At 39.4% G+C, this 14762-nt stretch overlaps 2 protein-coding genes across 2 annotated transcripts in view; one reads left to right on the top strand and one right to left on the bottom strand.

The window, feature by feature from the left end:
* The window catches only part of LGMN (legumain), a 1022235-nt gene that overhangs the window by 109704 nt on the left and 897769 nt on the right, over window positions 1-14762 (bottom strand). The window lies entirely within an intron of this gene.
* The window catches only part of GOLGA5 (golgin A5), a 46439-nt gene that overhangs the window by 21570 nt on the left and 10107 nt on the right, over window positions 1-14762 (top strand). The window contains exons 7-9 of the mRNA XM_050799059.1: window positions 506-676; window positions 4144-4272; window positions 9029-9127. Coding sequence (XP_050655016.1) covers window positions 506-676; window positions 4144-4272; window positions 9029-9127 — 399 coding nt within the window. The remainder of the gene's footprint in view (window positions 1-505; window positions 677-4143; window positions 4273-9028; window positions 9128-14762) is intronic.

The raw sequence follows: 14762 nt of genomic DNA, 5'->3' as shown, positions 1-14762 counted from the left end.
GGAGTGCAGTGGTACGATCTTGGCTCACTACAAGCTCCGCCTCCTGGGTTCACGCCATTCTCTTGCCTCAGCCTCCCAAGTAGCTGGGACTACAGGAGCCCACCACCATGCCCGGCTAATTCTTTTATATTTTTAGTAGAGGGGATTTCACCGTATTAGCCAGGATGGTCTCGATCTCCTGACCTCGTGATCCGCCCGCCTCAGCCTCCCAAAGTGCTGGGATTACAGGCATGAGCCACCACACCCAGCTGGAAAAAAAATCTTATTCATAACATATTCGTAACAAGTTTTCAACTTTACCATGATTGTGAGGCTAAAGTCCAAGGACATCATACAGCAAGGCTCTGTTGTGTTTTTTATCCTTAGGGATTTAAGAAAATCTGTGGACTTTCTTTGATGGAGATAATGGAATTTTTTTTAGTGAGTTATTTTCTGTATAGTAGATGATATTCAATATACAGACTAATCTCTGCTTTGCTTAAACGTATTTCTTTTTTTATAACAGTCTAAGGAAAAATTGATTAACAGCTTGAAGGAAGGCTCTGGTTTTGAAGGCCTAGATAGCAGCACTGCCAATAGCATGGAGCTGGAAGAACTTCGGCATGAGAAAGAGATGCAGAGGGAGGAAATACAGAAGCTGATGGGTCAGATACATCAGCTCAGATCCGAATTACAGGTAAGATTCATGGTGGTTCAGCTTAGCAGACACCATATACCCTCAGGTGTTAACAGTTTGAGACGTGATAGATTCTGTATTCTGGGGAAGCAGCATTACTAAAGCGATAGGTTTCTTTGTTTTTTGTTTGTTTGTTTGTTTGTTTTTGAGAGGGAATCTCACTCTGTCACCCAGGCTGGAGTGCAGGGGCACAATCTCGGCTCACTGCAAGCTCCGCCTCCCAGGTTCACGCCATTCTTCTGCCTCAGCCTCCCGAGTAGCTGGGACTACAGATGCCTGCCACCACACCCGGCTAATTTTTTGTATTTTTAGTAGAGATGGGGTTTCACCGTGTTAGCTAGGATGCTCTGTCTCCCACCCTGGAGTGGTGTGATTGTATCTCACTGCAGCCTCAAACTCGTGGGCTCAAGCAGTCTTCTCGCCTCAGGCTCCCGAGTAGCTGGAACTACAGGCACACGCCATCACGCCCAGCTAATTTTTGTATTTTGTAGAGACAGGGTATCCCTATGTTGTACAAGCTGGTCCCAAACTCCTGGCCTCAAGTGATCCTCCCTCCTCAGCCTCCCAGAGTGCTGGGATTGCAGGGCTGTTGCAGCCCATGCTGGGGTAAAGCAGTAGGTCTCTTTCTTTCTTTCTCTTTCTTTCGTTCTTTCTGTCTGTCTGTCTGTCTGTCTGTCTTGTCTTTTCTTCTTTCTTTCTTGAGATGGAATCTTGCTCTGTTGCCCGGGCTGGAGTGCAGTGGCGTGATCTCAGCTCACTGCAACCTCTATTCTAACTCCCAGGTTCCAGGGATTCTCCTGCCTCAGCCTCCTGAGTAGCTGGGATTACAGGCATGTGCCACCATACCCGGCTAATTTTTGTATTCTTAGTAGAGATGGGGTATCTACATGTTGGCAACCTGGTCTTTAACTCCTGACCTCAAGTGATCCGCCCACCTCGGCCTCCCAAAGTGCTGAGATTAGAGACGTGAGCCACCGTGCCCGACCAGGTTTCTAGTCCATAAGTTGACCATAAAGTTATGGGGATAAAAAATAGATTCATTCATTCAACAAATAGTTACCAAGTGCCTGCCGTGTGCCTAGGTTTGGAGTTAGAACAGAATCTTCGTAATTATAGAGCTTACATTCTAGTGATGAAAAGCAAATCAGATTTGAGCTTGTATGTGAAGCTGAGATGTTTTCTGATATTAGTATGGGCTCAGGGATTGTCTTCTAATTACAGTTTTATCCTTACTCTTATAATTTATAGTTTATGTATAATTACTGTATTTAATCTAAAAGTAAAGTTGGGCCATTTATTTTGCTTAAACTTGGGGGTGTTTGACATCAATATTGTAGGAAGGAGTCTCTGAAGGTGAGAGAAGATAAAGTGTAGCACAACGAGCTTCCTTTTCTGAAAAGAAAGGAACTTCTTGTAAAGACTGTTCATCCATGCATTACCTCTGCACATTGTGAGACTTGTGAACTACAAAAGAAAGCATGAAAGTTGTGAGAATAGGATGCCTTCTCTAGAGCATAGACTTGAATAGCAGACAGACCTGGATAGAGTCCGTCTTTGGTACTTAACAGATGCTGCTTGCACAAGGCACTTCATCTTGCGGAGCTTTAATTTTCTCATCTACAGAATGCAGTAAACCAAAGGTTCTCTTGACAATAAGGGATTATATATAAAGAGCCTAGCATTGTTTCTGACATGTAATAGACCCTCAGTTAAATAATAGCTCCTATTATTTCTGGGTTTATTGTTATTAAAGTAGGATTTTTTTTTAAATCTGTGAATTTGAATTCCAAAGAATTCGGTCCTGCAAACTTAGAAATTGGGTAGATGCTAAACTTACTCTGTTCACCTCTTTTTGGTGAGATTATGAAAAATATTTGTTTTATTTAGTATCTCAGCATCATTAATGGCATTGACCCATTTTCTTACCCTTCTCAAAATTTATGCAGTGTATAATAACTATTAGGTCTAACAAAATGGGAGAATTGTAAATAATTACAATAGCTGCTGCTTACTGAGCACATATGTTCCAGATACTGCACAGAACTCTTAACATATATCCTTACATTTATTCCTTACCATAACCTTTTGAGGGAGATAATGATATTCTCATTTTATAGTTGAAGAAATTTAGGCGTGGAGAAGGAAAGTAACTTGCTGCAAGACTAGTCAAGTGGCAGGGCCATGATTAGAACCTAGTCTAACTCCAGGACGTGTTTTTGGCCACTGTGCATAGTGCCTGCCTCTCAAGAGTTTGCCCGATGTAGTCAAATTGATGACAAAGATTAATCTGCCTTCTGCTAACCCTGAAAACTCAAAGGTAGGGAAAAATCGTTGTCATTATTGCTTTTTCCTCTAAATCTGCAAAGTTGTGTGAATTCAGAGGATTGCACTGTGATTATCTGGGCGTCTTGTTAGTTCTTTCAAACAGCATGTGAAGTTCCAAGGTTTATGGTGATGAATATGAAAAAGAATGTACCAAAAGATAAAAAAGCAAAAATAAGATGCTGATTTTCATCTCCTGTTGTGCCATATGAATGGACTCATGCTTAACCCATTTGGGGAAAATATAGAAACCTAGAGCCATGTTTTTGCTACTAGGAGATTTGACAGGAAATCCAGAAGGTGAGTTCAAAGAAATGAGAGTAAGAAACACGGGAACATGTGAAAACCAGTAATAGTAATAAAGAAATAAAGCTAGAAGAAGAAAATTATATGCCAACTTCTGGTGATATGCGAGACAAGTTATATTCTTATCATATGTTGATCACTGGGGCACAGATGCACGCCAAAACTAATTACAACCTGCAATTTCAGTGGACTAATGCAGTGAAGTCCTTTGTGGTATTATGTTTCTGATTTTTTTTTGAAACCGTTAGCTTTTGAGTAAAGGTATAAGCCTCCCAGTGAGCCTCTGCTGATACTCATGAAACCACATGGCTTATGTGCTGCAGCAGCTGCAGCGCCCCATGCATTCTGCTAGCCGTTAGCCATAGTAGACAATGAAGGTGTCAGGTTATATGCTGCCTATAGGCTGAAACCATGTCTCACTCACCTTTATTCCTCAGTGCCTCCTGAGCCTAGCACATAGTAATTGCATGGTAGTCACGTTGTGTGGCTCACACCTGTAATCCCAGTGCTGTGGGAGGATTGTTTGAGGCCAGGAGTTTGCAACCAGCCCGCGCAATAAAGAGATACCCCATCTCTAAAAAAAAAAAAAAAAAAAAAAAAATTAAGCCAGGCCCAGCTGGTGGCATGTGCCTATAGTCCCGCTACTCAGGAGGCTGATGTGGGAGGATCTCTTTGAGCCCAGGAGTTTGAGGCTGCCATGAACTATGATTGTGCCACTGCACTCCAGCCTGGGTGACCATGAGACTCCGATTCTTAAAAAAAAAAAAAAAAAAAATTGCTCAATAAATGTTGAACTGAATGTTATTTATTGCTTTTACATGTAAGCTTTTTCTCTTTAGGATATGGAGGCACAGCAAGTTAATGAAGCAGAATCAGCAAGAGAACAGTTACAGGATCTGCACGACCAAATAGCTGGGCAGAAAGCATCTAAACAAGAACTAGAGACAGAACTGGAGCGACTGAAGCAGGTCAGGATTTGAGATTGATGACTACTGAGACTCTGTCCTCTAGCAGTCATATGAGGAGACCTCCCAGGAAAGCAGCTTACTGAAATTTTTAGAGTATGGGCTCAGGGTTACCCCACAAGTTCTTCCTGCCTTCCCATCCCATCTGAAGGGGTGGCCTGCCCCTCCACACCTGTGGGTATATCTCGTCAGGTGGGACAAGAGACTGAGAAAAGAAATAAGACACAGAGACAAAGTATAGAGAAAGAACAGTGGGCCCAGGAGACCAGTGCTCAGCATGCAGAGGACCTGCACCGGCACCAGTCTCTGAGTTCCCTCGGTATTTATTGATTACTATTTTCACTATTGCAGCAAGAGGAATGCAGTAGGAGAGCAGGGTGATAGTGGGGAGAAGGTCAGCAAGAAAACATGTGAAAAAAGGAATCTGTGTCACAAATAAGTTCAAGGGAGGGTACTATGCCTGGATGTGCATGTAGGCCAGATTGATGCTTCTCTCACCCAAACATCAGTGGAGTAATGACTAACAGCGCAGCATTGCTGCCAACATGTCTCACCTCCTGCCACAGGGCGGTTTTTCTCCTATCTCAGAATAGAACAGATGTACAATTGGGTTTTATACCGAGACATTCAGTTCCCAGGGGCAGGCAGGAGAAAGAGGCCTTCCTCTTATCTCAACTGCAAGAGGCTTTCCTCTTTTACCAATCATCCTCAGCACAGACCTTTCACGGGTGTCGGTCTGGGGAACGCTCAGGTCTTTCCCATCCCACAAGGCCATATCTCAGGCTATCACATGGGGAGAAACCTTGGGCAATACCCACCTTTCCAGGGCAGAGGTCCCTGTGGCTTTCCGCAGTGCATCGTGCCCCTGATTTATCAAGAATGGAGAATGGCGATGACTTTTACCAAGCATACTGCCTATAAACATTTTGTTAACAAGGCACATCCTGCATAGCCCTAGATCCCTTAAACCTTGATTCCATACAACACATGTTTTTGTGAGCTCAAGGTTGGGGCAGAGTTACAGATTAGCTGCATCTCAGGGCAAAGCAATTGTTCAGGGTACAGGTCAAAATGGAGTTTCTTATGTCTTCCTTTTCTACATAGACACAGTAACAGTCTGATCTCTCTTTCTTTTCCCTACACCATCCTCCTTGATTTTTGTTTCTTAACAGATGAGAAATGGAGGCACAGAATGGTGATGGCACTTGCCTGGTACAACTAATTAAAGATGGAATAGAACCAAGGTTTCCTGTTTCTGAGCCCAGAATGCTTTCTGTTACCCTGTCTGTATTTTGTTATATCTCCTAGTATAGAAAACTTCAAAACATATTATATTCATCAGTTGGTTTTCATAGTTTATTGCATTTGTGCTTTCTAGGAACAGTAGTAAATATTATTTAATAAAAATACAGATACAATGTTAGTACCATATTAACTGTTCTTTCTGCTTGAGAAAAAAGTCTTATACAGACTCTTCTAACAAATCATGTTTAAAATTATATTTCACTGTTCAGGTAGCAGTTGTATGCTCCCAAGCCAAATTATTTTACTTTAATGTACTCATATAATAGTTTCAATATTAACACAGTTTAACATAGCCACATTTTCAGAATAAAGTTCTATATCTAATGTTAATAGCATCACTAATTTAGTAAGTGACAACATTGTTATAGGCATTTAGTACATATTATCTTATTTCCTACTCACAAGTAAATCACTACTCTTCTCTTTATTTTACAGACAAGAAAACTATTCTTATAATTCTCAGTGCTTTACTGTTAATGTTTCCATCTTTCTGTATTTAAATTCTTTAAAGACATTTTTCATTAGGATTTATTACTTCTGAAACTGGTTCTCTTCTCAGAGAAATGTTTTTTATTATGGAAGTTGTACTTCAGATTTGTTTCCTGAGTACTCAGTGAAAAACTCACCAAGTAACAACCTGCAGGGTATGTCATAGGTAGTTTTAGATAATTTAGTTATAACATCAGCTGTCCTTTCAGAAATTGCATTTTAATTTATTCAAGGGACTATTATATATTAAAAGGCAACAATTTAATGTTCTTGATGCTTAATGAGATAATTTTCATTTTATTGTGGTAGATGGTTTTTACTGTACCTCTTCCCAGTGCCTTTTTAAAATGAGGGAGTTAAGTGGAAGAAAATGGAGCTTAATGTAGCTATGGGCTATTTATTTAGTAATCAGATGTTCCAGATGGAAAGCGTTTAATCTTGCAATTGAAGAGTCCTTTAGTGCTTCTTATTAATTTAAGTAATATCAACCTTAAGTTTCGTACTTGCCTAGAACTTAAAAGAAAGCAGACAAACCTTGTAAAGTGTGATTCTCCTACCCTAGTTACCTTTCTCATAATCTCTTTTCTCACCTCTCTTGATTTTTTTCCATTTGTGAGATGAACAACTTGAGCTAAATGTTTAACGGAGTCTCTGGCAGTGTGCTGCCATATCACCTTTACTTGTTCAGACAGCTCCCGAACTGCTGCTTTACTCTTCACTGTCTTCACGGTTAAGCGGTTAAGCATAAAGCTTTTAAAAGTACTTAGTAACTCCAGTTACTCCTTCTTCTCTGTTCTACATTGTATTTCAGTGATTTGGACACATTTTTGGATTGGCATGCACTTTACTGTTAGATTCTGAGCTGACTCTGAGTGATCCATTCTACAAACAAACAGTGCATTAGTGCAGTTGTTAATAAGTTTAGAGGTATTAGCCTTTTTGGGGATGATCCTTCTGTCTGTAATATGAATTGCAAATCATTTTTCCCAGCTTGTCATTTGTGTTTTAGTTTGCATAGGGTTTTTATTTTGTGTTGTTGTCATGCATAAGTTGATTTTTTTTTTTTTTTTTTGAGACAGAGTGTCGCTCTGTCACCCAGGCCGGAGTGCACTGGCGCCATCTCAGCTCACTGCAACCTGCGCCTCCTGAGTTCAAGCAATTCTCCTGCCTCAGCCTCCTGAGTAGCAGGGATTACAGACGTTCACCACTATGCCTGGCTAATTTTTGTATTTTTAGTAGAGACGGGGTTTCACCATGTTGGCCAAGGGCTGGTCTTGAACTCCTGACCTCAAGTGATCCACCTGCCTCAGCCTCCCAAAGTGCTGGGATTACAGGTGTGAGCCACCACACCTGGCCAGAAGTTGATTTTTGTATAGTCAACTTTATCATTCTTTTCTACCAAGGCTTCTGGATTTTCAGTCACAGTGTTCCTCTTTCTGAAATTATGAAGAAATTTGCCCCTGTAGTTTTCTTCTAGTACTTTTTTGGTTTCATTTTTGCATATAAATCTTTGATTTATTAGGAATTTACTCTGATGTGTGAGGTTAGCTACAGATCCAACCTAATTTTCTTCCATATGGCTGTTTTCCTAGTATCATTTTTTTAAATATTTATTGATTTGAGATGTCACCTTTATCATGTCCTAAAATTCTCGAGGTATCTAGATCTGCTTCTGGACTTTTATTCTCTCCCATTAGTCAGTTTGTCTGTTTATGCATCAGTACCAAATTGCTTTTAATTTTTGAGATTTTATATGTTTTAATGTCTTTATGACCTGTTCTCCTTTTCAGAGATTCTGGCTTTTCTTTTTCCTTTTTTTTTTTTTTTAAAGCCAGGATCTCACTCTGTCACCCAGGCTGGAGTGCAGTGGTGCAGTCACAGCTCACTGCAGCCTCAACCTCCTCAGGCTCAGGTAATCCTCCCACTTCAACCTCCTGAGTAGCTGGGATTACAGGCACGCACCACCAAGCCCAGCTAATTTTTTTATACTCTGTAGAGATGAGGTCTCACTATGTTGCTCAGGCTGGTCTTGAACTCCTGGGCTCAAGCAATTCACCCACTTCAGCTTCCCCAAGTGCTAGAATTACAGGTGTGAGCTCCCATGCCCAACCTGGCTTTTCCTTCTTACAGTTTTCCATGTGAATTCTGGAATAACTTTACGTAGTTAAAAAAATAATAATAATAACAGCTTTTGTTTTTGTAGAGATGATGTCAAACTTATGAATTAATTAGAGGAGAACTGACATCTTTATGATGTTGTGTTCCTAAGAATATGGTACGACTTTTTATATGTTCCGGTATTTTTTGTACCCTTTAAAAATGTTTTAAAGTATTCTTTATATGTGTTTTACACATCTGTTGTTAAATTTATTTTTGTTACTATTATTTATTGGGGCCTTTTTCTCATATCTTCTAACTGCTTTATATAAAACTATTGATTTTTATATATTATTTTATATTCTGCCACCTTACTGAATTATTGTTTTTCTTTGTATCACATACTTTCCCTATTTTTAAAATGTTCCTGGTTTGTGTTTTTAATCAATTTTATGAACAGTATGTTGATCTTTATCATACATTTTATGAATGTTTTTCCAGTTTGTGACTGTCATATTAATACTATATACCTGAGATTCTTGAAGAGATTATCCATTCTTCCTCATTACTACAAGATAAACATTTTTTTTGTTTTCTGATTATTTACACTGTTAATAATTATTTATTACAAGCCTTTGTTTACAATACATACTGAAGTGCTAACTTTTCATCAGACCCATCCAAGTCTGTTATTCACTCAGTTACATACTCATTGTATAATACACTCAGTTACACACTCAGTTATATACTGAGTTATATGCTCAGCACATACCGATTGTCTACCATGTGCCAGGCACTGATTTAGGTACTGAGGATGGAATAGGGTACACTTATTTCGCTTCTGTTTTGTTTGTGCCTCACTTTGTAGGAGTTCCACTATATAGAAGAAGATCTTTATCGAACCAAGAACACATTACAAAGCAGAATTAAAGATCGAGAAGAAGAAATTCAAAAACTCAGGAATCAGGTATGAATCACTATTCACAACTTGTGAAAAGTTGCCACTGGAAAAACTATATTTTTTACAAAAAGACACAGTAAAACCTTTCCCCATGTTTTCACCTGAGTTCTGTTGTAACAGTGGTGGCGTAAGTTCTTTTCAACCTGGTATAAAAATTTCATCTAATGCCATTTGAGTCTACATTTGCTCTGTTCTATGATTTGCTTCTTATGGAAGTATGTTGTAGCCAGAGTCACCAAGTAGATGAGAATTACCCCGGAATTTCAGACCTTTGGACTTCAGTGTGGTTACACTGATTGCCAGTTTCATAATTGTGATTTCATTTTCCTAAGAAAAATGTAATGATAAATCATTTATTTATTTCTGTTAATGGTCAATCAGTGTTCCATAAAGTCACCAAGATCTTTTTTTAACCCTGAAAATGTAAAACATACAGAAAATAATGACACTCACGTGCCTACCACCCAGACTTACCAAAGCCTTTATCATTAGTTGATAGACTCATGCATTCATGTTCCCTGTAATTGTAGTTGTCCTTTCCTTCTTTAGGTTTAGATGATTGATTTAATGGACTTAATAATAATTTGAATAATTTACATAAAGATTTATTCTTTATTTTTTAGTTAATGGCTTAGTTTGAACTATGAAAAGTCAAATAATTTTGGTGTTTTAAGTTTCCAGACTTGATAGTAGTCCATAATTTGAAATGTTTTGAAATATTTTGTCTTAATTTTTCTTTTTCTTTTTTTTTTTTTGAGATGGAGTCTGACTGTGTCGCCCAGGCTGGAGCACAGTGGCGCAATCTCGGCTCACTGCAAGCTCCGCCTCCCGGGTTCACACCATTCTCCTGTCTCAGCCTCCCGAGTAGCTGGGACTACAGGCGCTGCCACCACGCCCGGCTAATTTTTTGTATTTTTAGTAGAGACAGGGTTTCACCGTGTTAGCCAGGACTTATTTTTTATAAGAGTTGAGAACAGCTCACTGATTTGAGCATTCCCTTCTTCCCTTGCCTATTTTGTGAAATACTTATAAATGGTAACATGATGTGCTAGCAGAAAGTCAAAGAAAAGAAGGAGCAAAAACTACCAACTGGTTTAATCCTTAAACATTTCTATATTTGCTAAATATTTATTGAGTACCTACTGTATCTGAAGTATTGCACCATTTTTGCTAATCAAGAATTAGGCCAGGTGAGGTAGTTCATGCTTGAAATCCCAGCACTTTGGGAGACCAAGTCAGGAGGACTGCTTAAGCTCAGCAGTTTGAGCAATATAGTGAGACCTTGTCGCTACAAAAAATAAAAAAAGTAGGTGTGGTGGCACACACCTGTAGTCCCAGATACTCAGAGGCTGATATGAGAGGATCACTTGAGCCTGGGACGTCAAGGCTGCAGTGAGCTCTCAGTGCACCACTACACTCCACCTTGAGTGACAGAGCGAGACCCTGTCTCAAAAAAAAAAAAAAAATTAACCATAGCGTGGCTTATGCCTGTAGTCCTAACTACTTGGGAGGCTGAGGCAGGGAGATCACTTGAGGTCAGGAGTTCAAGATCAGCCTGGGCAACATAGTGAGACGCTCATCTCTAAAAAATATTTTTAATTAGGTACATGGTGGCATGTACCTGTAAGTCCCAGCTACTTGGGAGGCTAAGACATGAGGGTCACATGAGCCCAGGAGTTCAAGGCTGCAGTGAGCTGTGATCACCCCACTGTACTCTAGCATGGGCAGCAGAGAGAGACTTTGTTTCTTAAAAAGAAAGAACGAACCATAGGAAGATTTCTCTTAAAGGTTTTTCATCAAATTAGAAGAGAGAAAAACCTTTCTCCCATAGAATTAAGTTAACTTGTACAATTTGAAAAGAGATCAGCATCTTAATACATTGTCAAAAAAAAAAAATCACACATTGGAGTGAGTTAAGATTTATTCTGAATGCACAATAAAGAATTATGCTTATCATATTACTTTTGGGCTTTCTGCATATAAGTTGAAAAAAAAATAGGTTGCCAGTTTGAATATTTTTTCATTTTTCGCGCCTGTAATCCCAGCACTTTGGGAGGCCAAGGTGGGCAGAACACTTGAGGCCAGGAGTTCAAGACCAGCCAGGCCAACATAGCAAAACCCTGTCTCTACTGAAAATACAAAAAAATTAACTGGGCATGTGGTGCGGACCTGTAATCCCAGCTACTTGGGAGGCTGAGACAGGAAAATCACTTGAACCCAGAAGGCAGAGTTTGCAGTAAGCCAAGATTGTGCCACTACACTCCAGTCTAGGTGACAGAGCCAGACTCTATCTCAAAAAAAAGAAAATATTCCATGGGAGTAGATGAAAACATACAGAGAAAAACATGAACCTTTATTTTTATCCCCTAATTAGACTTGTAAAGTTACCAAAAATTAATTTGAGATGATGCTAAGCTCTAAGCTATAAAGCGTCTAGGAGAAAGTATAGGAGAATCGTGCAATTTTCAGGCTGACAGATTTCTTAGAGAAGATACAAAAAGCACTAACTGTAGAAGAAAATGATAAATTGCTATTCATAAAAATTAAAATTTTCTTCTCTTCAAAAGACATCATTATAAAAATGAAAACAGGTAAGCCACAGACTGGGAGATAATATTTACTCTCTCTATACATATACATATATCTGATAAAGGATTTATAACCAGGATAAGCACTCTTAATAATAAGGTACACAGCAATTTCTTTTAAATAGGTAAAAGACTTGAATAGACCCTTCCAAAAAGAAGAAAAAAGCACACTTTGTTTTATTGCATTTCTCTTTATTGCAGTTTGCAAATACTGCATTTTTACCAAATTGAAAGTTTATGGCAACCCTGCATCAAGCAAGTCTATCCACACCATTTTTCCAACAGCATATGATCATTTCATGTCTGTGTCACATTTTGGTAATTGTCACAATATTTCTGATTTTTTTATTATATCTGTTGTGGTGATCTGTGATCAGTGACCTTTCATGTAACTATTATAATTGTATTTGGGGCACTACAAATTGCACCCACATAAGACAGTGAACTTAATCCATAAATGTGTGTGTTCTGACAGCTCCATCAACTGGCCATTCCCACATCTCTTTCCCTGTCCTCAGGCCTTTCTAGTCTTTGAGACACAGCAATATTGAAATTAAGCCAATTAATAAATCTACAATGGCCTCTAGGTGTTCAAGTGAAAGGAAGAGTCACATGTTTCTCACATTAAGTGAAAAGCTGGAAGTGATTAAGCTTAGTGAGGAAGGTATGTCAAAAGGCAAGATAGGCCAAAGACTAGGCCTATTGCACAAGTTAGCCAAGTTTTAAATGCAAAGGAAAAGTTCTTGAAGGAAATTAAAAGTGCTGCTCTAGTGAACACACGAATGATAAGAAAGCCAAACAGCCTTATTGCTGGCAAGGAGAAAGTTTGAGTGGCCTGGCTAGATCAAACCAGCCACAATGTTCCTTTAAGCCAAAGCCTAATCCAGAGCAAGGCCTTAACTTTCTTCAATTCTATGAAGGCTAAGAGAGGTGAGGAAGCTGCAGAAGAGAAGTTTGAAGCTAGCAGAGATTTGGTTTATAAGGCATAAGGAAAGAAGCCATCTCCTAAATGTAAAAATGCAAAGTGAAGCAGCAAGTGCTAATGGAGAAATTGGTTATCTGGGAAAGAAAGAACCATAGAAAGATTTATCTTAAAGGTTTTTCATCAAATTAGAAGAGAGGAAAGCCTTTCTCCCATAGAATTAAGTTAACTTATACAATTTGAAAAGAGATCAGCATCTTAATACATTGCCAAAAAAAAAAAAAAATCACACATTGGAGTGAGTTAAGATTTATTCTGAATGTACAATAAAGAAGTTATCTGGGAGATCTAGCTAAGATCATTGATGAAAATGGCTGCACTAAACAATAGATTTTCAGTGTAGATGAAACAGCCTTCTATTGGAAGAAAATGCTATCTAGGACTTTCATAGCTGGAGAGGAGAAATCAATGCCTGGATTCAAAGCTTCAGAGGACAGGCTGACTGTCTTGTTAGGGGCTCCTGCTGCTGGTGACTTTGAGTTAAAGCCAGTGCTCATTTACAATTCTGCAAATCCTAAGACTCTTAAGAATGATGCTCAATCTGTGCTGCCTGTGCTCTGTACAGGAAACAACAAAGCCTGGGTGACAGCACATCTGTTCACAGCATGGTTTATTGAGTATTTTAAGCTCACTGTTGAGACCTACTGCTCAGAATGAAAGATTCCTTTTAAAATATTACTGCTTATTGACAACACTCCTGGTCACCCAAGAACTCTAATAGAGTACAAGGAGATTAGTGTTGTTTTCATACCTGCTAATACAGTATCCATTTGGCAGCCCAAGGTATAATTTTGACTTTCAGGTCTCATTATTTAATTAAATTAATTAACTTTCTTATTTTTATTTCTCGAGACAGAGCCTGATTCTGTTGCCCAGACTGGAGTACAGTGGCCTGATCTCAGCTCACTGCAACCTCTGCCTCTTGGGTTTAAGCAGTTCTTGTGCCTGAGTCTCCCAAGTAACTGGGATTACTGGTGTGTGCCACCGCAGCGGGCTAATTTTTGTATTTTTGGTAGAGATGGGGTTTTGCCATGTTGGCCAGGTTGGTCTCGAACTCCTGGCCTCAAGCAATCCACCTGCCTCATCCTCCCAAAGTTCTGGGATTACAGGCATGAGCCACTGCACCTGACCAGTTAATTTGAGACAAGGTCCCACTCTGTCACCCAGGCTGGAATGCAGTGATGTGATTTTGGCTCACTGTAACCTCCACCTCCTGGGCTCACGTGATCCTTCAACCTCAGTTTCCTGAGTGGCTGGGATTACAAGTGTAAGCTACCACGCCTGGCTAATTTTGTTTATTGTTTGTAGAAATTAGGTCTCACTATGTTCCCCAGGCTGGTCTCAAACTCCTAGGCTCAAGTAATCCTCCCCACTCAGCCTCCCAGAGTGCCTAGATTACAGGAGTGAGCCACCGTGCCTGGTGAGTCTTACCGCTTATGACATACTTTTTATAAGGCTATTACTGCCATAGATTCCTCAAATGGATCTTGAGGCACAGTCAATTGAGAACCTTCTGGAAAGGATTCACTACACTAGATGCCATTAAGAACATTTGTGATTCATGGGAGGAGGCCAAAATATCAACATTAACAGGAGTGTGGAAGAAACTGATTCCAACCCTCAAGGATGGCTTTGAGGAGTTCAAGACTTCATTGAAGGAAGTAATTGCACATGTGGTAGAAATAGCCAGAGAACTAGAATTAGAAATGGAGCCTGAAGATGTGGCTAAATTGCTGCAATCTCATTATACAATTTGAACAGATGACGAGTTGCTTCTTACTGATGAGCTAATAAAGTGGTTTCTTAAGATGGAATACACTTTTGGTGAAGATCCTGTGAACATTGTTGAAATGACAGCAAAGAATTTAGAATACTACATTAACTTAGTTGATGAAGCAGTGGCAGGGTTTGAAAGGATTGACTCCAGTTTTGAAAGAAGTTCTACTGTGAGTAAAATGCTATCAAGCATCATTACATGCTACTGGGAAATCTTTCATGAAAGGAAGAATCCATCAATGTGACAAACTTTGTTGTTATCTTATTTTAAGAAATTACCACATCCACCCCAGCC

This window comes from Macaca thibetana, chromosome 7 (genome assembly GCF_024542745.1).
Source record: "Macaca thibetana thibetana isolate TM-01 chromosome 7, ASM2454274v1, whole genome shotgun sequence".
Lineage (NCBI taxonomy): Eukaryota > Metazoa > Chordata > Mammalia > Primates > Cercopithecidae > Macaca > Macaca thibetana.
This window is presented reverse-complemented; position numbering and strand designations above follow the sequence as displayed.